General features: G+C 43.2%; 1 protein-coding gene across 2 annotated transcripts; it reads right to left on the bottom strand.

The window, feature by feature from the left end:
- Positions 1–258: 258 nt before the first annotated feature.
- On the bottom strand, positions 259–20,910 carry LOC140212505 (leukocyte elastase inhibitor-like). 2 transcript variants are annotated; one of them, XM_072283384.1, is made up of 7 exons: positions 20,709–20,910; positions 18,366–18,544; positions 11,281–11,418; positions 9,749–9,866; positions 8,558–8,700; positions 4,136–4,300; positions 259–953 (listed from the first exon to the last, which is right to left on the bottom strand). In XM_072283384.1, the coding sequence occupies exons 1-7, from the start codon at positions 20,833–20,835 to the stop codon at positions 549–551; spliced, it is 1,275 nt and encodes a 424-aa protein (XP_072139485.1). In that variant the 5' UTR covers positions 20,836–20,910; the 3' UTR covers positions 259–548. The 2 variants fall into 2 exon arrangements, with proteins under 2 accessions (XP_072139485.1, XP_072139486.1); XM_072283385.1 differs by lacking the exon at positions 20,709–20,910 and adding an exon at positions 20,603–20,686.
- Between the last annotated feature and the right edge of the window lie 917 nt (positions 20,911–21,827).

Here is a 21,827-nt window from a genome sequence, read left to right as displayed (position 1 = left end):
ATGGTCTTATATTCAAAATGTAACTGCAAACAGACCAATTAGCAATGGGAGCAAACAGGTTAATTGAGTAATTTAAGCAAAAATTAGGAAGTAACTGCAACTGTGAAAAACTGATGTAAGTTTTAGATACAAGTGAAGCAAACATGGAATCATCTTAGAAATAATCTTGTTTTGACAAGAGGGAATAGAGTGGAAAGTATTGCCACTGTGACAAATAATTTATCAATTGCATGAAAGATGTCTCGTTTAACAAAAATATGAGCAAGAGGAAAGCACATGTTTATTTTTGAAAGTTCGGCATTCCAGAACTATCCATTCCAATCACAGGCTCTCCATCTCATGATAATTAGAAGCAAAGTATAAGCAGTTACTTTTCTAAGGAATGTTTACTCATTTATAGCATACCAAAACTCAATAGGTTAGAGTACAGAAAATTAATATTATACCTTATTCCACCCCTTAACTTCATGAAAACCTACCCAACACATAAATGTTAGAGGAAAAAAAAGCGATGGATTGAAAACTGCTGCAACCTAATGGCACCATGTCTAAGGAGATGAGAGTCTTCCAAAGAATAAAATGTTGCGTGTTTTGTTGTGCCGAATGAAAAACAGGAACGGATGGTCAGCCACAAATTCGAATGTCATCGGAGCACATCGCAACATCATGATCGCTGCTGTTGAAGCAGCGGCTTCTGTGCCTTCTTCATTAACTTCCACAAAGGATTTATGCACTACTTTGGTCAAAACAAGATCATTTCTACTAGTCATTGCAGAGTAGTTAGCTTGCGTGGTGCTGAAAGCATCCACCATCCCCATTTCTATGAGGATAGACTCAAGATCATATTTTTCTTCCAGTTTGAATTTGGGCAGAACCACATTAATCTCTATCTCGTTCATTTTATCAGGGTTGGTCCAAGTCATCAGATGATCAACCGTGAGATGATTCTGAAGCTTAAAACAAACAAAAAACACTTACTGTTAATCCATCCAGACAATAACTTGAATACAAAAAATGTAAACCACTATATTATTTCCAACCAAAACCAAATCAAATGTTTTATTCATATTTTCTTTTTTTTCCAGTTACCCATTAACTCATGGATCATTAACTAGGCTAAGGGTTAATTTCACAATAAAGTCAAAGGAGTTTTGATGGGCTTACAAGAGAGATAGAGGGTTTAGTGAGAGTAGCTTCACGCCAGCTCCCAGGAAACCAATGTACCAAAAGTTCAGCTGTTTCTACATTTAAACCCACAACATTTTTTAAATGGCAGAGCTAAATTAAGGCGTTTGGTGGCCACCTCCCCTTTCTAATATGCACATCTACCCACCGCATTATAACAATGTCAAAAATTAAAATCATTTGAAACAACACATTTCAGCTTTATCAGAGGTCATTCCTATTAGTCAGTGTGACAGTCTCATATTCAAGATATCTTAATATGGTGTCATTCACAGTACACCGGAATAAAGGAAAACAAAATAATTGTTAATGCTGATCAGATGCAGCAGAAAAAAAGCACAATATTAATATAAGGCAATAAATATAAATACACAAGATATCCTATACATTGATTGTACATCCAAAAAGTGATGCTATTACAACACATAAGGAGTTGTTTTCCTTTCTCTGTCTGCCTTTCAGGGTAATGGCTGCTCTATCAATTTTCTGGCAGCTTGTGGACACCATGCTGAGTGGCATTGACAGTGTTACTGCTCACCTCGACAACATCACTGTGACAGGCAAAGATCAGACAGAATGATACTGAGAGAAGGGTCTCAGCCCAAATGTTTACTCTTTTCCATGGATGATGTCTGACCTGCTAAGTTCCTCCAGCATTGTGTGTGTGTTGCTTTGGACTTCAAATTCTGCAGGCTGTTTTGTTTGAGAACTATACCAATGCCCGGACCATGTTTTGAACAAACTATAAGACACTGGATTGTGACTTCAGGGAGAAAAATGCAGTCTCCTGATGTCTTCATTCAAGTATCTGGAATTCATCACAGATGAGTATGGCTGTCACTCAGATCCTGAAAACATTGCTGCTATCTTCAAAAAGTCCCCAACATCAGATGTTAGCAATTTACGATCATTTTGGAGCATAATCAGTCACAATTCTGTATTTCTCCCAGGAATGCACCAGAAGGAGCCACAATGCCAGGCTCAACAAGGGTACCACGTGGAAATAGTCTGAACAATAGAGAGAGGTTTTCGATCAGGCGAAGAATGTGCTGTCATCTAAACTTCTCTTGACTCATTTCAACCCAAGCTGCAACAGATATGCCCAACTACAGGATGGAAGCTGTCATATCCCAAATCTTTTCTGCTGATTCCGAAAAAGCTGTTATACATGCAAGCAGATCAATGACCGCAGCAGAAAGGAACCGTGGACAAAAGTTGGTCACCTGACAACAAATGCTGACTTTCGTATATCGGGCGTTATTCTTAACAAAGTCTCAAATGATCTTGGGCAAACCCTTTAAACAGTCAAGACTTTGGGAAGTACTGTACCAATGAATTTTGAGATTATTGTCATTGCGCGGTTTTAATGAATAAAGTTTTATTTCGATTCCAGCTTTATTCTATCTTCTGGCTTCAGGTCTCATCGGTAGTTATAGGTGAGAGAACATGCCAGACTGTCTGTATTTAAGGTGAGTGACAGGAAATGATAAAATAAAGATGGCTGCAGTTGTGGAGGGGTGGGTGAGTATGTGAAGGTGTTGATCAGCCTTACTACTTGGGTAAAGTAACTGTTTTCAGTCTGGTGGTCTTGGTGTTGATGCTAAGTAGCCACCTCTCTGACGGGAGTGGAACAAACAGACCATGGGCAGATTGTGTGGAATCCTTCATGATGTTACCAGTCCTTTTCTGATACCTTTCTGTACACATGTCCTTCATGGTGGTTAGGCAGATGCTGGTGACGCCACGGGCAGCTTTGACTACCCGTTGTAGAGCCTTCCTGTTCAATGCAGTGTAGTTTCCATTCCATGCAGCAGTAGGGTGCCCTCTGCTGTGCATGTGCAGAATGACAGGAGCATAGATGTACTTACTCCAGTTCTCTTTCTGAGATGGCTAAAGCAGAGGTGTTGATGAGCTTCCCTGGTTGCGTAGAATCTGTTCTGGGACAGTGAAAGTTTGTGCGAGATGTACACTTCCAGTAGATTGAAGCTGCTCGCAGTGTCCACTGCTGTAAAGAGGGGTGCAAGTGGTGCGAATTCACCGGAAATCGACAACCAGGTCCTTTGTCTTATTGACAGTGATGAAGTGGTTATTTGCCTAACACCTGGCCTTGAGCTCTTCCACCTCCTCTCTGTAGGCCATCTCATCGTTGTTGGTGATGATGCCCACCACTGCGTGTCACTGGTGAACTTGACAATGGGATTAATCGGGTGTTTGACCATGCAGTCACGTGTGAGCGGACAGCACAGCAATGGGCTCAGCACACAGCCCTGGGGAGAACCTGTGTTGAGGATGCTGAAGAGGGAGGAGAGATTGGTGCATCCGAACTATCTGAGGTCTGTTGGTGAGGAAGTCCAACACCCAACTCCACATTGGTGTATTTAGACCAAGGAGAAGGAATTTGCTTTCATGGCCAGCATTGTGTTTCATGCCCCAAAACATGCATTAAAATCGTTTACAACGTCAGGGAGAGGTGAGCCTCTGGTACAGTCCACGCTGCTTTTCCTTGTGTAGACAGTTTGCTCCTGATGCCCAGGGATCAGTATCGGACAGGGGATCCTGAATTTTTTGAGTACACCTGGGTTTAGCCTTCTTGATGCCCAAAATGGGTTTTCTCTTGGCTGCTCTGAGAGATGGTCTCGGCCTGAAACGTCGACTGTACCTCTTCCTAGAGATGCTGCCTGGCCTGCTGCGTTCACCAGCAACTTTGATGTGTGTTGTTCGAATTTCCAGCATCTGCAGAATTCCTGTTGTTAGGCCATCCTCTTGACTGGTTTCTCCATTTTCAGCACCAGTCGATATGCTGCGATTGATATTTTACATCACAAGTGAGGAAATTAAGAGGGAATTTTTTAAAAAATCATTTTCTTAGACTGAAGATAGAATCCAATTTCCTGTTTTCCCCCTGAAAAACAATTCCAATTAATTGGTTATACTAAAGCTGCAGACTTACTTTTTCCATCCCAGTGAAGTCATCATTTATATCTGGCAACAGGATGACCATACTAAGCTCATTATCATCATAGGGCAGCTCAAGTATCTTGGTTGAAACTTCTGGAATATAAGTGAAGGCAAACCTGCTTTTTAGCCTCATCATTTGCACAGGTTTTGTTTCATGCTGCATGCAAAAGAAAAAGGCAATTAGCAAATTTAGACGACATATTTAGCCTGAAAAAAATAGAAATTAATGAAAATTACAAAGTGAAGTTTTCTTCATCCCACAATGACTGACATTTTTTGTGTGAGCTTAACTATTACTACAGGAAAGATACTGGCATGGCTAGAGCATTGGCTGAGAGGCAGGATAAAAGACTGGGATAAGGGGAGCTTTTCCTGGTTGGCTGCCAGTGACTAGTGGTGTCTGTATTGAGACCATTTCCTTTTAGGTTATATGTGAATGACTTGACTGGGGTAATTGATGGCTTTGTGACCAAGTTTGCAGATGATATGAAACCAGGGGGAGGGCTGGTAGTATGAGGAAGCAGAGAGGTTACAGTAGCACTTAGACAGTTTAGAAGAATGGGTGAAGAAGTGTCAGTCAGAAAACTGAGAAATGTATGTTAATGCATTTTGGTAGAAGAAATAAAACAGTAGTCTATTTTTTAATTGAATGGTCTGATGTGCAAAAGGACATGGGTGTCCTCATGCAGGATTCCCTAAAGGTTAATTTGCAGATTAAGTTGGTGGCTAGGAAGGCAAATGCAATGTTAGCATTCATTTCGAGTGATTTAGAATATAAAAGCAAGGATGTAAAGTAGAAGCTGGTGAGGCCTCACTTGGAGTATTGTGAGCAGTTCTGGGCCTCTTATCCAAGAAAGGATGTGCTGACATTGCAGAGTACAAAGAAGGTTCACAACACTGATCAAGCAACACACATAAAATTTGCTGGTGAACGCAGCAGGCCAGGCAGCATCTATAGGAAGAGGTACAGTCGACGTTTCAGGCCGAAACCCTTCGTCAGGACTAACTGAAAGAAGAGATAGTAAGATTTGAAAGTGAGAAGGGGGAGGGGGAGATCCGAAATGATAGGAGAAGACTGGAGGGGGAGGGATGGAGCTAAGAGCTAGACAGGTGATTGGCAAAAGGGATATGAGAGGATCATGGGATGGGAGGCCCAGGAAAAAAGAAAGGGGAAGGGGGGGAAGCCCAGAGGATGGGCAAGGAGTATAGTGAGAGGGACAGAGGGAGAAAAAGGAGAGAGAAAAAATATATAATAATAAATAAATAACAGATGGGGTACGAGGGGGAGTGGGGCATTAACGGAAGTTAGAGAAGTCAGTGTTCATGCCATCAGGTTGGAGGCTACCCAGACAGAATATAAGGTGTTGTTCCTCCGCCCTGAATGTGGCTTCATCTTTACAGTAGAGGAGGCCGTGGATAGACATATCAGAATGGGAATGGGATGTGGAATTAAAATGTGTGGCCACTGGGAGATCCTGCTTTCTCTGGCAGACAGGGTGTAGATGTTCAGCGAGACAGTCTCCCAGCCTGTGTCGGGTCTCACCAATATATAGAAGGCCGCACCGGACGCAGTATTCTCCGTAACTTCCGCCACCTCCAACAGGATCCCGCCACCAAGCACATCTTTCCCTCCCTCCCGCCCCCGGCTTTCCGCAGGGATTGCTCCCTACGCGACTCCCTTGTCTATTTGTCCCCCCCATCCCTCCCCACCAATCTCCCTCCTGGCAATTATCCTTGTAAGCGGAAAATGCCCTTACACTTCCTCTCTCACCACCATTCAGGGCGGCAGACAGTCCTTCCAGGTGAGGCAACACTTCACCTGTGAGTCGGCTGGGGTGATATACTGCGTCCGGTGCTCCTGGTGCGGCCTTCTATATATTGGCAAGACCCGACGCAGGCTGGGAGACCACTTTGCTGAACACCTACGCTCTGACCACCAGAGAAAGCAGGATCTCCCAGTGGCCACACATTTTAATTCCATGCCCCATTCCCATTCTGATCTGTCTATCCATGGCCTCCTCTACTATCAAGATGAAGCCACACTCAGGTTGGAGAAACAACACCTTATATTCCATCTGGGTGGCCTCCAACCTGATGGCATGAACATTGACTTCTCTAACTTCCGTTAATGCCCCACCTCCCCCTCGTACCCCATCCGTTATTTATTATATTTTTTCTCCTCTCCTTCTTCTCCACCTGTCCCTCTCACTATACTCCTTGCCCATCCTCTGGGCTTCCCCCCCCCCTTTCTTTTTCCCTGGGCCTCCTGTCCCATGATCCTCTCATATCCCTTTTGCCAATCAACCTTCCAGCTCTTAGCTCCACCCCTCCCCCTCTCAAATCTCTTATCATCTCTTCTTTCAGTTGGTCCTGACAAAGGATCTCGGCCCGAAACGTCAACTGTACCTCTTCCTGTAGATGCTGCCTGACCTGCTGCGTTCACCAGCAAATTTTATGTGCGTTGCTTGAATTTCCAGCATCTGCAGATTTCCTCGTGTTTGCGTTCACAACATTGATACTGGGATAGAAAGGCTCATCATATCTTGAGTGTTTGTGGCTCTGGGCCTGTATTCACTGGGATTCAGGAAGAATAAGGGGGATCTCATTGAAACCTATCAGATATTAAGAGGCCTCGATACAGTGGATGTGCAGAGGATGTTTCCAGTGGTGGGGGAGTGCAAGACCAGAGGTCACAGGCTCAGAATAGAGGGACATCCAGTTAGAATGGGGATGAGGAGGAATTTCTTGAGTCAGAGAGATTTGAATCTGTGGAACTGCCACAGGTAGCTGCAGAGGTGAAGTCACTGAGTACACTTAAGGCTGAATTTAATGTATTCTTAACAGACAGGGCATGAACGGCTACGGGGAGAAGGTAGGGGACTGGGGCTGAGAGGGAAAGGATCAGCCATGATGAAATATCTGAACAGACTTGATGGACCAAATGACCTATTTCTGCTCTTGTAGCTGAAGGTCTTAATTTTTTTTTGTTGAGATGGCAGATAAGATACAGAACTGGGCACAAACCATGCTTCACCAAATGTGTAACTAAATTTACATGTATTCAAGGTGTGATACAAAGGATTACACTGTAACCCTGCGTAACAGGATAAGGGATAGGAGTACTGCAGTGAGATATAGACCCCGATTTCATTTACTGTTAAGTTCTTTAATAGTCGCTACTAAGGTCTAGGTCTCCTTCATGGAATATCTTATGCCTACAGTGTAGACAGCATCTTAAACCCCATTTTGCATAAACATCAAACATCTCTTGGTTATGTTTTCAGGGGTGCTAATTTTGAATGAAGATATTATATGTATATCTAACATAAGAGGTTACAAATTTTTGCAAATACTAAGAAAAAAATTATTTCCAACAGCAGTCAATGAACCTCAAACAATCCCAAACTGCACCAGACCTATCCCTAAAACCAAGCTGCAAAGTTTGCTCCTTCCAAAGTAAAACAAAATATGTCTGTTGCTGTCATCTTTGATGTTATGCTCTCATGTGTAAAATCTATTAGAATGGAGAGGTCAAATCTGTAACCTTCTATCTCATTCAAGTAAACAAGCACAGGATAAGTAGATATGGTGACCAATATATGAGAGTCAGAGCACCACAGTACAGAAACAGGCCCACTGGTCCATCTAGTCTGAGCCTATTCCATTCAACCTGCCCCTGAACCATACCCCCTACATACCTTTCCAATCCATGTGCTTATCCAAACGTCTCTTAAAATATATATAGAACCTGCATCCATCACTTCCACTAGTAACTCATTCCACGCTCTCTCCACCCCGTGTGAAGTAGTTCCCCATTAACCTAACAAATATCTAGAGGTGTGGTATAAAGGGAGGCCAGTGGGGTAAGGGATAGAAAACCCTGGGGTGAGGTTTAGGGCAGCATGCTAGTTTACTGGTTAGCATAACGCCTTATGGAGCCAGCGATCAGCATTCAAATCCTCCCTCATCCTAAGGAGCTTGCACATCCTCCCCGTGACTGCGTGGGTTTCCTCAGCTGTTCCGGTCTCTCCCTTCGCTCTGCTTCATCTTGCTGGCTCTGCTCCTCTACTGTCTATCCACATTTCATAGACTATTCACATTTCACCCCACTCTCTCTGCTTCACACCGTGTCCAATTACAGTTGTACAATTCTGGATTTGTCCCCCTCCCCCTTACTCTGTACATCCTGGTTCACCCCACATGATCGACTGGGCCACCAACCTGTCAGTTCCCCTCCAACGCCACCCTGACATCACCCTTTCAAGAGAAATATTCTGCCAAGGACAACAGATTCCCAAATTATTATTACAAACATCAGGATTTTGTTTGCCGGGTACACCACACCTTTATTGATTAACTGTAACATAGAGATCAATATTTGTTAATACCTTGATTTCTCCCATTCACACATTACCTGCTTTATTCTGAATTCTCCATCATCTGTCAATTCTTTATTAAATTTTCTGTGCCAGTTTCCCTTAAAATAAATGGCATTTACAAGAACAAGCTTTGTCAAGCTGTCAACAGATCCTTCAGCCAGTAGGTTTGTGATCTTGCCTAAGGAGTGGGGTCAGTGAGAGGGAGGGAGGAAAAGACAACTCTGTCAATTAGGTCAAGAAAAAAAACAGCATGATGTACACCGCAAGTGTGAAAGACAATATTTAGCACATGTTTGCAGGATGTAAAGATTCATGGTCTGCACATATTGTTGATTTTCTCAAGCCCCTGACTTCTAACACTAGACAGGACAAAGAAACATGGCACTCGCAGACACGCACGCTTCCAGATTCCAAGGTTTAATTGATTCAATTTGTGGATTGTGAAATCTCCCTCTTCTTGGACTCTTCAAAAAATGTACTCCACGGCTGCAAACTCTGGTAACTGTTTCTTCAAGATCGCCTCTCTGCTATATTGTGAATCACCAAGATCGTCTCTTCGTTGTATCGTGAATAAACAAGTCTCTCCTCTCACCTATTTCATGAATCACCTGGATTTCCTAAACTTCCACTCTAAGACTGTGCTTGAGTAAGACTTTGTTAAGAACCGTTTCTAAGTTTGACTATTTGGGAGCTATAGACGCACAACGACGTTAACTTTTGTTTAAGTTAGTCGTTTGTTTAATTTTCTATATTTCTGCATAAATGTTAATAACTTTAGTTGATTTGCATTAATTCCCCAACTCCATTCTACATCTATTGTTGTTGGTCCGTAACATTACACATATTGTTGATTCTCCCAAGCTCCTGACTTCCAACATCAGACAGGACAAAGAAACATAGCACATGGAGACATGCCCACTTGCAGATTCCAAGTAACGCACCAATTCTATTTCTGTTGTTTCATTGACTCTGCACCACAGAATTCAGGCTGATCTGACAGCTCCATGGAAAAGTATCTTCACCAAGAACTACAGTGGTTTCAAAACATCTCATCGTCACTTTTACAGGGATGATAAATCCTGGTCTTACCATTTATGCTCTAGTATTACATGAAGGAGAAAATAGTTCTGTTGAACAATCTTGGGAAATATTGCTCACTATGAAGATCGAAGGCAGCAGAAGACCACGTCTGTGCCTGGCCACAACTATTGTCCAGTATCACTTACCTTCAGTTTGTTTTTCTGCCCAGGTGTTGATCTCCTGTCTGACTTCTTCTGCTGCGGTAAGAAAATCAACTGGAGCCAGCTCTGCCTGGTAGTATTTCAGTGTATCAGCAAGGTACGCCTGGAGGGTCACAACAGGTCAAAATAAACCTCACTTTTATGAATTGTACCAATTGATTATTTATTTCTTATCAAAATGGCACAACAATATTGAACTTGAGGGTCAAAGAATAAAATTGTGACAATTTGATACCCAAATCTTAGTGGAGTGGTGTACAAAACCAAAGTATTACAAATGTTGATATTATGATACTTGTATAGACTAGTTATAGTCTACAACACTAATAACTGAATGCTAACCGAAGCCAAGGCATTGAGACCTTATGGTTCCAAAGCTTTATGGGCCAGAAAATGATGGAATTTAAATACAGAATTCAGCCCATTAACATCCGCAGAAAGGAAGTGAACACATCAATTCACAAACTGTTTGCAGAATACTTATAAAGCAAAAAGATATGCATTTATAGTGCAGTATATAATATTTAAAACCACTCAAGGGCATGCATTCAATTAAACAATATATAATTGTTTTCAAAATGGATTCAAGACTATGACCAATATATTCATGCAAAGTGCAAATGGTACACATGGTCCATTTTCAAGTTTACATACAAAAAAAAATCACATTACTAAATGCACACCACAACCCCGACCTCAAAAGGCTAAATGGTGCGATCGTGAGAAGTTGCAACATGATCTGGTACAGCAATTGGAATGCAAGAGGCAACAGACTTGTCCAAATGCATCACAGGCATATCCCTCTGCATCTTCAGTAATATCTACATGAGGCCCTGCCTCAAGGAGGCACCATCCATTGAAGATTCCCACCATCCAGGCTATGCCATTGGGCATAAGCAGCTGAAGTCTGAAGTCTGACAAAACCAGATTCAAGAACAGCTACTTCCTTTCAACCAACAGAACCCTGATCATTATAATTTAGCAACACTAAGACCACTTTGATAACTGCATTAAAACGGACTTTGTTTTTAGTTCTTTCTTGTAAAATGTGTAGAATTTGTTTAAATTTTTGTTTTATCTTACCAGTTGCTGTTTACTGTATATGATGCTCTCTGGCTGTGATGCTGCTGGAAGCAAACTTTTTTTTTTTTTTTTTTTTTTTAAAATCACACCTGGGCATTTGACAATAAGCTTAAATTTGACTTCCTATGCCCAGTTCAGTAAATATTCCTGAATCGATTTTCCTTTAGTTTACACCTCAACAGATAATAGTTTTTCCTTTCCAGGATATTGAGCTTCTTTTCTGTCTGTAATACATTTCTTATTTGGTGTTCTTCAGAAGAACACAACTGAAGTCAAAATTAAAATCCAAGCCCATTCTCGTTAGGGAAATAACCGACTTTGCCATCGAAAACACAAAAATACCTTTCTCGCTCATCTCATTTGCGTTTGATCAGTTTATCAACAAACAAATTTGACAGTTTAGTCTCTAACACTCAAAACAGAGAAAACCTTACTGCAAGGAAGTTGTAGCTCTTCTCTCCAAAAAGGCGATTGGCCGTTTTCAGCACGTACTTTGCTTGAGGGTTGTTCAATTCAAGTTGGAGTCTCTGAAACTCAGCGTGGACATCCTTGACTTCGTCAAAAGCAAGCACCTAAGAGATGAGGTTAACATTCATTATTAGAATCCAAGTGCATTTTGTAACCCAGTTCAACCTGAAGTAAACCGTATCGGAGTTTAATAGAACTATAAACCAAATTCCCATTGTTGCTTTCCTATTTAATCTACTGCAGAACATCAGCAGCCACGTTATAAGGCCTGAAACTCCTGAATGTTATTAATCAGCTGATGGCTTAAGGGAGATTGGAGCATAAAGGTGATGACAGTATTTTTGTTACAGGAAAATATTGTCAAACTCACCTCAAGGGCAGAAGATAAGAGAGTTAAGTCTGTTAAAGATAATAGGCTGAACGATGGAATCAGGAATTAAGAGAATTTTGCCACTAATTCCACAGAGCATCTGCTTTCTAATTCCAGTTAAATTGCCATAATATTTAGACAATCTTCATCAGACTAACACCCAGCACTTACTGTTGAAGCAACAACTCTTCACTTTCAGACTCTTTGCTAGGCATATTGAGATTCCATATCGGAAAAAGATGTGAATTGAAGTGGAGTCATTGTGAGAGAGGGCCAATGTTAGAGTGGGTAGCCTTTGGCTCAAGAGGCTAAGGAAAGTAGCAAATGTTTTAGATAAGATTCTGGTCAGTTTCCATCTCTCTGTCTATTAGTACATTAAGAATGGGTCCAGTGTCAGTAGTACGTTCTTTATGCGGGGTCTGGGGACTCCGGGAAAGATCCAGTTTCCCTGATAACTACATCTGCATGGGTGCATCCAGCTGCAGCTCCTTTCAGATATCTTAGGGAAGTACAGCTGCAGCTGGATATTCTCCGGCTCATATGGGAGAGTGAAGAGGTGATAGATAGTGGCTACAGGGAGGTAGTCACTCCCAAGTTGCAGGAGGCAGGTAACTGAATAACGGTCAGGAGAAGGAAAGGGGATAGGCCAACAGTGCTAAGAATTCCTGTATGGCTACTCCCCTCAATAATAAGAATACCACTTTGGATACTGTTTTTTTTGGTGGGGGAGGGGTCAACCTACCAGAGCAAAGCCCAGACAGGTCACCGGCAGTGAGTTTGGCTCTGTGGCTCAGAACGGAAGGGGTGGGGAGGAGAGGGTTGTGCCATACTGGCAGGGCATTCCATAGTGAAAGTAGCAGACAGGAGACTCTACGGATATGAAAGAAGCAGCCGGATATTATGTTGCTGAAAGGGGTGAATACAGCACTGAAGATGCCATATTGAATGCAGATAGTATATGGAATAAGGTAAATCATCTGTAACGCAGTTAGAGATTGGCAAGTGTTATGTTGTTGGCATCATTCACTCATGACTGAAAGGTCATAGTTAGAAGCTTAACATTGGATACATATTGTATCGAAAGGACAGGCAGGTAGGCAGAGGGCTGGGGTAGCTCTGTTGCCCAAAAAAATGAAATCAAATCCTTAGAAAGAGGTGACAGAGGACCCGGGTTCCGGGTTTGTACTCACTAGAATTTAGAGGAATGAGAGGGGATCTCATTGAAACCTAAGGCCTAGACTGAGTGGTTGTGGAGAGGTCGCTTCTCGTAGTGGAGGAGTCTAGAACCAGAGGGCACAGCCTCAGAATAGAAGGACAAGCCTCAGAACAGAAATGAGAATTAACTTTTTTTAGCCAGAGGGTGGTGAATCTGTGGAATTTATTGCCACAGATGGCTGTGGAGACCAACTCATTGGGTATACTAAAGCAGAGATTGACAGGTTCTTAATTAGTAAGGCCATCTAAGGTTACATGGAGAAGGCAGGAGAGTGGGGTTGAGAAGGATAATAAATCAGCCATGATGGAATGGTGATGCAGATTCAATGAGCGTAATTCTGCTCCTATGTCTTAAGTACTTATACAAATGTGTTATTTTGACATGGTCTGACTCGTGTAATTCCATGTTCAGAACAAGGTTATTCTTAACTTATTCGTATTTTTCAGGGCAGCATTCCTCAAAATGATTTGAGCCTGGGCATTTTGTTAAGTCGCAGCAAAGTAACAGCAGTTTGTGGAAATTCTCCAAATGCTGTCAGCCTGAATGTCAGAGGTCCGTTGTTCTGTGGGTGAACATCAGATCACTCACTGGCACATCAATGAGTCAGAAACAACAAACGCTGCTGACAATGTGGCAATTTGATTGTGACCGGGATGCATACCATCCAGACAGATCACTCCATAAACAAGCACAATGAGCTGCTACAAAAGGAAAAAGAAGAGAACGTAGAATACAGTGTCACAGTTCCAGAGAAAGTGAAGTGCAGGAAGACAAATAAAGTGCAAAGTCCTAGCAATGTGGATTGAGAGAACGAGAGTTCATCTTTTATCCACTAGGGATCCATTCCAGAGTCTTACAACAGCAGGATAGAAGCTTTCCTTGAGATTGGTGGTCCGTGTACTCAAGTTTTAATGCTCAGCTTGGTATCCACAGCAATGTCCAGAACAAGAGCAGAGGCACCTCTCCATACATGATGCTGGCTGTTCTACTACCTCCACACGAATCCCAATGACCCACATTCAGTCTGTAGCCTTCTCTGCCTTGCTGATTCAGGTGCAGATCTACATGCTTTTCAAAAGTCATGAATGTATCTGCCTCCTTCATTCTTCATGTAACACATTCCAGATACCAACCAGCCTCCAAAATAACTCCCATCTTAAACCTATGCCCTCTTGTCTTAGACATACCCAACATGAGATTGTTGTTTTTTTTAAACTATCTATCCTACCTGTTCCTTGTAATTATGTCTACATCACTGAGGTCACATAGACCACACCACAGAAACAGGACCAGTCCAGAATCTCAGCTTCTCTGTTCTGGGGAAAGTAAATTCAACTTATTCATTCTCTTCTTATACCTGAAATGTTCCAATCCAGGTAAGTTCTCTGGTACAATCACATACTTCACTATGGTATCACCAGAAAGGCACACAATACTCCAGGTGTGACACATGCCCGAAGCTCATCTGACTTTCCCGCAATAGCCTTTGCACTGAAGTGTACAGAACTTCGAACGCCCACCACCATGTCCAAGCTTTCGAGTCCTGACTTTGTATGTAGTCTTAACATCTTTCCCCACAACTGCTCCGCTATCTGTTCTGGCACCCTGGTCCCCATCCCCCTGCAACTCCAGCTTAAACCACCATCCCCCCTCCCCTCATGCAGCGTTAGCAAATCATCCCGCAAGGATACCAGTCCCCCTCCAGTTCAGGTGAAAACCACTCCATCTGTAATGGTTCCATCTTCCCTGGAAAACAGCCCAAGAGATCCAAAAATCTGAAGCCCTCCCTCCTGAACTACCTCCTCAGCCAGCTGTTAAACTGTCTGATCTTCATATTTCTGGCCTCATTAACACGTGGCATGGGCAGCATGTAATCCTGAGATTACAACCCAGGAGATCCTGTCCTTTAATTAAGCATCCAACTCCCTGAACTCACTTTGTTGGACCTCTTCACCCACTAACCCATGTCATTGGTACCAACTTGGATCATGACTTGAATTGTAAATAAGCTTGAAGGAGTACAGAGAAAATTTATAAGGATGTTGCCAGGTCTGGAGGACCTGAATTATCAGTAAAGATTGAGTAGGTTAGAACTTTATTCCTTAGAATGTAGAAGATTGAGAAGAGATTTGATAGAAGTACACAATATTCAGAGGCAGAGATAGGGTAAATGCAAGTAGGCTTATTCCACTGAGGTTGGGTGGGACTACTAGAAGGCATGGGTTAAGGGTGAAAGGTTAAAGAGTTAAGCGTGAAAGGTTAAAAGCTCAAGGGGAACATGAGGGGAAGCTTCTTCAGAGGGTTGCGAGAACATGAAATGAGCTGCCAGCACAAGTAGTGCATGCGAACTCAAAGTCTGGATAGGTACAGAGATTGTATGGGTATGGAGGGCTATGGTCCCAGTGCAGGTTGATGGGAGAAGGCAGTTTAAACGGTTTGGCATAGACTAGATGGGCCAAAGGGCCTGGTTCAGTGCTGTACTTTTCTATGTATCTGACTGCTCACCCTCACTCTTAAAATGCTGTGCAGCTTAAGAGAGCCTCTAACCTGCAGTTATAAGACTATTAAATAGTTCCCTAGTACAATAAGCATACACAAAATGCTGGGGGGACGCAGCAGGCCAGACAGCATCCATAGGAAGAAGCACAGTCCACATTTCAGTCCGAGACCCTTCGTCAAATCTAACTGAAAGAAAAGATAGTAAGAGATTTGAAAGTGGGAGGGGGAGGGGGAGATCCAAAATGATAGGAGAAGACAGAAGGGGGAGGGATGGAGCTAAGAGCTGGAAGGTTGATTGACAAAAGTGATACAAAGCTGGAGAAGGGAGAGGATCATGGGACAGAAGGCCGAGGAAGAAAGAAGGGGGGGGGGGGGGAAGCACCAGAGGAAGGTGGAGAGCAGGCAGGGAGTTATTGTGAGAGGGACAGAGAGAAAATAAAAGGAAAAATAATAAATAAGGGATGGGGCAAGTAGGGGAGGAGGGGCATTGATGGAAATTAGAGAAGTCAATGTTCATGCCATCCGGTTGGAGGCTACCCTGACGGAATACAAGGTGTTGTTCCTCCAACCTGAGTGTGGCTGCATCTTGACAGTAGAGGAGGCCGTGAATAGACGTATCAGAATGGGAATGGGACGTGGAATTAAAACATGTGGCCACTGGGAGATCCTGCTTTCTCTGGCAGACAGAGCGTAGGCATTCAGTGAAACGGTCCCCCAGTCTGTGTCAGTTCTCACCGATATATAGGCCACATCGGGAGCACCAGACACAGTATATCGCACCAGCCGACTCACAGGTGAAGTGACGCCTCACCTGGAAGGACTGTCAGGGGCCCTGAATGTTGGTGAGGGAGGAAGTGTAAAGGCATGTGTAGCACTTGTTCCACTTACAAGGATAATTGCCAGGAGGGAGGTTGGTGGGGAGGGATGGGGGGAACGAATGGACAAGGGAGTCGCGTAGGGAGTGATCCCTGCGGAAAGCAGAAGGGGGGGGGGGGGAGTGAAAGATGTGCTTAGTGGTGGGATCCCATTGGAGGTGGCAGAAGTTATGGAGAATTATATGTTGGACCTGGAGGCTGGTGGGGTGGTAGGTGAGGACAAGGGGAACCCTATCCCTAGTGGGGTGGTGGGAGGATGGGGTGAGAGCAGATGTGCGTGAAATGAGAGAGATGCATTTGAGAGCAGAGTTGATGGTGATGGCCTTTCTTTTAAAAAAAAAGGAAGACATCTCCTTCATCCTGGAATGAAAGGCCTCATCCAAAGAGACGGAGGAATTGTGAGAAGGGGATGGCAATTTTGCAGGAGACAGGGTGAGAAGAGGAATAGTCCAGGTAGCTGTGAGAGTCCGTAGGCTTATAGTACACATCAGTAGATAAGCTGCCTCCAGAGATAGAGACAGAAAGATCAAGAAAGGAGAGGCAGGTGTTGGAAATGGACCAGGTAAATTTCAGGACAGGGTGAAAGTTGGAGGCAAAGTTAATGAAGCCAATGAGCTCAGCATGCATGCAGGAAGCAGCGCCAATGCAGTCGTCGATGTAGCGAAGGAAAATGTGGGGGACGGATACCAGTATAGGCTTGGAACATGGACTGTTCCACAAAGCCAACAAAAAGGCAGGCATAGCTGGGACCCATGCAGGAGCCCATGGCTACACCTTTAGTTTGGAGGCAGTGGGAGGAGCCAAAGGAGAAATTATTAAGGGTAAGGACTAATTCTGCTAGACAAAGGAGAGTGGTGGTAGAGGGGAAATTTCCCTCCCCCTCTTCTGCTTTCCGCAGGGATCACTCCCTATGCGACTCCCTTGTCCATTCTCCCCCCCCCCCCCGCAAATCCCTTCCCACCGATCTCCCTCGCGGCACTTATCCGTGTAAGCGGAACAAGTGCTACACATGCTCTTACACTTCCTCCCTCACCACCATTCAGGGCCCCAGACAGTCCTTCCAGGTGAGGCAACACTTCACCTGTGAGTCGGCTGGGGTGATATACTGCGTCCAGTGCTCCCGGTGCAGTCTTCTATATATTGGTGAAACCCGACGCAGACTGGAAGACCGTTTCGCTGAACACCTACGCTCTGTCCACCAGAGATAGCAGGATCTCCCAGTGGCCACACATTTTAATTCCACGTCCCATTCCCATTCTGATATGTCTATCCACAGCCTCCTCTACTGTCAAGATGAAGCCATACTCAGGTTGGAGAACAACACTTTATATTCCATCTGGGTGGCCTCCAACCGGATGGCATGAACATTGACTTCTCTAATTTCCGTTAATGCCCCTCCTCCCCATCCCTTATTTATCTATCATTTTTTCCTCTCTCTCTATCCCTCTCACAATAACTCCTTGCTTGCTCCCCATCTTCCTCTGGTGCTCCCCTCCCCCTTTCTTTCTCCCTAAGCCTCCCGTCCCATGATCCTCTCCCTTCTCCAGCCTTGTATCCCTTTTGCCAATCAACTTTCCAGCTCTTAGCTTTATCCCTGCCCCTCCTGTCTCTCCTATCATTTCAGATCTCCCCCTCCCACTTTCAAATCTCTTACTATCTCTTCTTTCAGTTAGTCCTGACGAAGGGCCTCGGCCCGAAACGTCGACTGTGCTTCTTCCTACAGATGCTGTCTGGCCGGCTGCGTTCTACCAGCATTTTATGTGTGTTGCTTGAATTTCCAGCATCTGCAGATTTCCTTGTGTGGGCCCTAGTACAATAAATTGGACTCCTGACCTCACAACCTATTTCATTTTGATCTTGCCCTTATTGTTTACCTGCACTGCACTTTTGGTTGCTGTTACACTTTATGCTGCATTATTACAGTTTTGTCTTATTCTACCACAATGCACTGTGTAATAATCTGGTCAGTATGAACTGTATACAAGACAAGATTTTCATTGCATGTCAGTATAAGAGACAATAATAAACAAATTCCAAACTGCTTGACATATAAAAATGAGCTGTACATTCTAATATTCAAGCCATATCTACCTTGGCCATCTGTGTTGCTGTATTTCCACTGGCACCAAGATACACCATAGCCAGGGCATTTGATATACTAAACGGGGACACAAAGATGTTGCCAAGTTTGCCATCTTTATCCAAATGCTTGTAGAGATCAACCGCAAATTTGACATTTGCAGCAGTCAGATGATCCATTGTTAACGTCTCTGAAAGAGGAAAGTGTGGGGGGGGAAAAAGTTTAATTTAACTCTTGCTATTTATATTGCTTTTAATGAATACTATTCAAAGTGCACATCACAAGTCCTGGTAATGCAACCACAAGTAATAGACAACTTCTCTGAAAAGTATTGATCATAGCTGGGGTCACCCATCCTGTTAAGACACAGCCCAGATGAAGGCAATGGCAAACCACTTCTGTAGAAAAGTTTGCCAGGGACAATCGTAGTCAAAAATCACAATCACCCACATTTTACAACACAGCACATGATGATAACGATGGTGAGCAAAGTCCCATTTGTTGCTCGCTAGTCTTTTCTCATTTGCTCTCTACCTCATTATAAACATTTCCTGAGTCTTTTTTGAATACCAAGGTTGACACGTATTTACATTGAGACACTGGAATTTAGAAGTCCATCTGGTTTCTGTTGTGTTAAGTAGCTGGATAAATCCAACTGGAGTATTCTGCATCCAGAGAACAGATGTAGGTCTTGTTTATCCAAAGCCCAACACACAACAGCTCTGCTGAGGATTTCATTTTAACCGCCCCACAGAACTCCACTTACAGCAGCAGCCAAGGTTTTTGTGCTCACATCTTCAAAATCAAATCTGTACGTATGATTCAGACTCTTAAGAGTCTAAGATCTCGACCAGTGAATCACAACTGATATGGGCTACTGCACTGCTTCCAGTAAAATCATAGTCCACAGCAGAATTACAATAATGACTCATCCAAAAATATGTTTGCGTCTACTTTTTTTTTAAAACAACTAGCTTTCATGGAAAGATATAGAAATCAATTATAGGATTAACTGGAATTAACATTTCCAAAGTATTAAAAAACTGAACAAAGCCCTATTAACGAAAGGAATGCCCCAATTTGCCACTATCCCCACTGCGGAAAAGTCCATTTTTCCAGTGGCAGCAGCAGAATTACAGAACTTCATCTCCAACATTATTATTGGAATACACTAACTAATGCTAAAATACTACAAACAGCTTTCCAATTACCGCTGAATAGAAATAGTAAATAATAAGATTACTCTTGCATTGTGTGTACAATTTCTATCCCACATGACTACTTATCTGGTGCCTCACCTGCATTTCCCATTCTGTTTGCATTTCTGGATTGTGCTCTAAATTAATCAGGTTTAAAACTCTGTGTCCATTGGGTTTCTGGCCAGTCTATTAACATTTTTTTTCTGGGCCTGACTGGGACATGGCAAAAACAAGTACATAAATTTAATCTCTTAAAATATACAATTATAATGAAAGGATGCGGGGGTTACTTAGCGCAAAAGACCACTAAATCTCTCACAGACTGTACAATTGTGGTAAAGTAGGTGTCGGGGTGGGGCGGTCAGGGAAATCAATGTATCAGAATCAGACACATGTCGTGAAAGTTAACTTTGCGGCAGCAGCACGATGCAATACGTAATAATAGAGAAAACATCAATTAAAGTGTATGGCACATCTATTTGCGAGAGTCTTTGGTGAGATACCAAATCTCTTCAAACTCCTAATGAAGTTGCCGTGCCTTCTTTACAGCTGCATCGACAAGTTGGGTCCAGGTTAGGTCCGCAGAGATTTTAACACCCATGAAATGCTCACTCTTTCCACTAAAAATGTGATCACATCACACGAAACTTTAAAAAAACAACGTTCTTTGAAAAACCAAAGCCAGCTCCATGATCAAAGCAGTTAGCACTCGTGAGATAAAACTCTTTGAATGGGGGAAATTTATTTTCTTCCAAAAACTTAATTTAGAAGACACTCTTACACAACACTAAAGAAAAAAAAACCAGGTAGTATTGAAATGAGACGGAGAACAAAACACCCAATCTTTCAAAGTTTGATGAACGAGGCAAACTCAATAACTAATGGCTAACAAACTCTTAGTTTAAAGTACTTTAATTGCATTAACTTTGAAGGCACTATGATCCAGAGAATTCCCAAAAGTTTGATTTTAACCGAATCATGTATAAAAACGGTGCCTACTGATATTATTTCCGTGATTTTAAGAAAAACACCGAACAATTTCACTTTACCCTGAAAGCAAACTGAAGCAACTATCGCGATGAAAGATGAGAAAAGGTCAACCAGCTGCTCCGCAGTAACACACTACGCAAGTGCACCGAGTAGCTTTACACCCACCCGAATAGTTGCGCTCCCGCTGCTCTTCGCAACCCTCAGATTCCCAGCGCTCGCAATACGCTGCTGCAGTCAGCGTGAATAAGCAGGTAGTGAAATAACAGCAGAACCTCAGGCAAGCCACAGGCATACTCCCTATAAAAGTGATTGACAGCAATAACCGGGCAGCGTGTAACCGGCCTTCTCGCCCTGATTGGGCTCAATAACCGGACAGGGTGTGGCTACAGTAAGTTTCTGGCCACTTCCGGAGGTCGTGTTTCGCGTTACTACGCCAATATGACCATGTGGTGTACGTGGGAGGATAGATATAAAATTAAATTGTGTTTACATTGCATTGCAAAGCACGCGGTACAGTCATACAGCAATACAGTACAGATAAAGGCCCCTCCACCTAATGAGTCAATGGCAACACCCCAGCTAGTCCCAATTACCTGAGTTTGGGCCATATCCCTCTATGCCTCCCCCCCCTCCCCTTCCATGAACCTATCCGAATGATAAACAACAGGAATTCTGCAGATGCTGGAAATTCAAGCAACACACATCAAAGTTGCTGGTGAACACAGCAGGCCAGGCAGCATCTCTAGGAAGAGGTACAGTCAACGTTTCAGGCCGAGACCCTGACGATGCTGCCTGGCCTGCTCCGTTCACCAGCAACTTTGATGTGTGTTGCCTCTTAAATGATAGTGTTTTACCTGCCTCCTGGGCTTCTTCTGGCAACGAGTGAACACGTTGTCACTAATCTCTTTTAACTCTTTCTCTTTTCACCCTAAATTCATTCCATTCAGCTATGGTCTCTCGTTATCCTGGGAAAAAGATCATAGTTATCCACCATATTTTATGCCTCTATTCATTTTAAACATTTCTGTAAGGTTACTCCTCATTCGTCAAGGAGTGAAAACAAAGCCCGGCCACAGTTCTCCCTATAACTCAGGGCCTCTTGTCCCGGCAACGTCCTTGTAAATCGCCCCTGCTCTTTTTCCGGTTAACAACATACTTCCTATAACAGGATGATCTAATCTATACACAGCGCTCCCAAGTGCAGCCTCACCAACAACCTAAACAACTGCAGCATAATGTCCCAACCATATGCGCAATGCCCTGGCTGATGAAGGCCAACCTGCA

This window comes from Mobula birostris, chromosome 19 (assembly GCF_030028105.1).
Source record: "Mobula birostris isolate sMobBir1 chromosome 19, sMobBir1.hap1, whole genome shotgun sequence".
In the NCBI taxonomy this organism is placed as follows: domain Eukaryota; kingdom Metazoa; phylum Chordata; class Chondrichthyes; order Myliobatiformes; family Myliobatidae; genus Mobula; species Mobula birostris.
The sequence above is the reverse complement of the archived record's forward strand: the minus strand, read 5'-3'. Positions and strand labels throughout refer to the sequence as shown.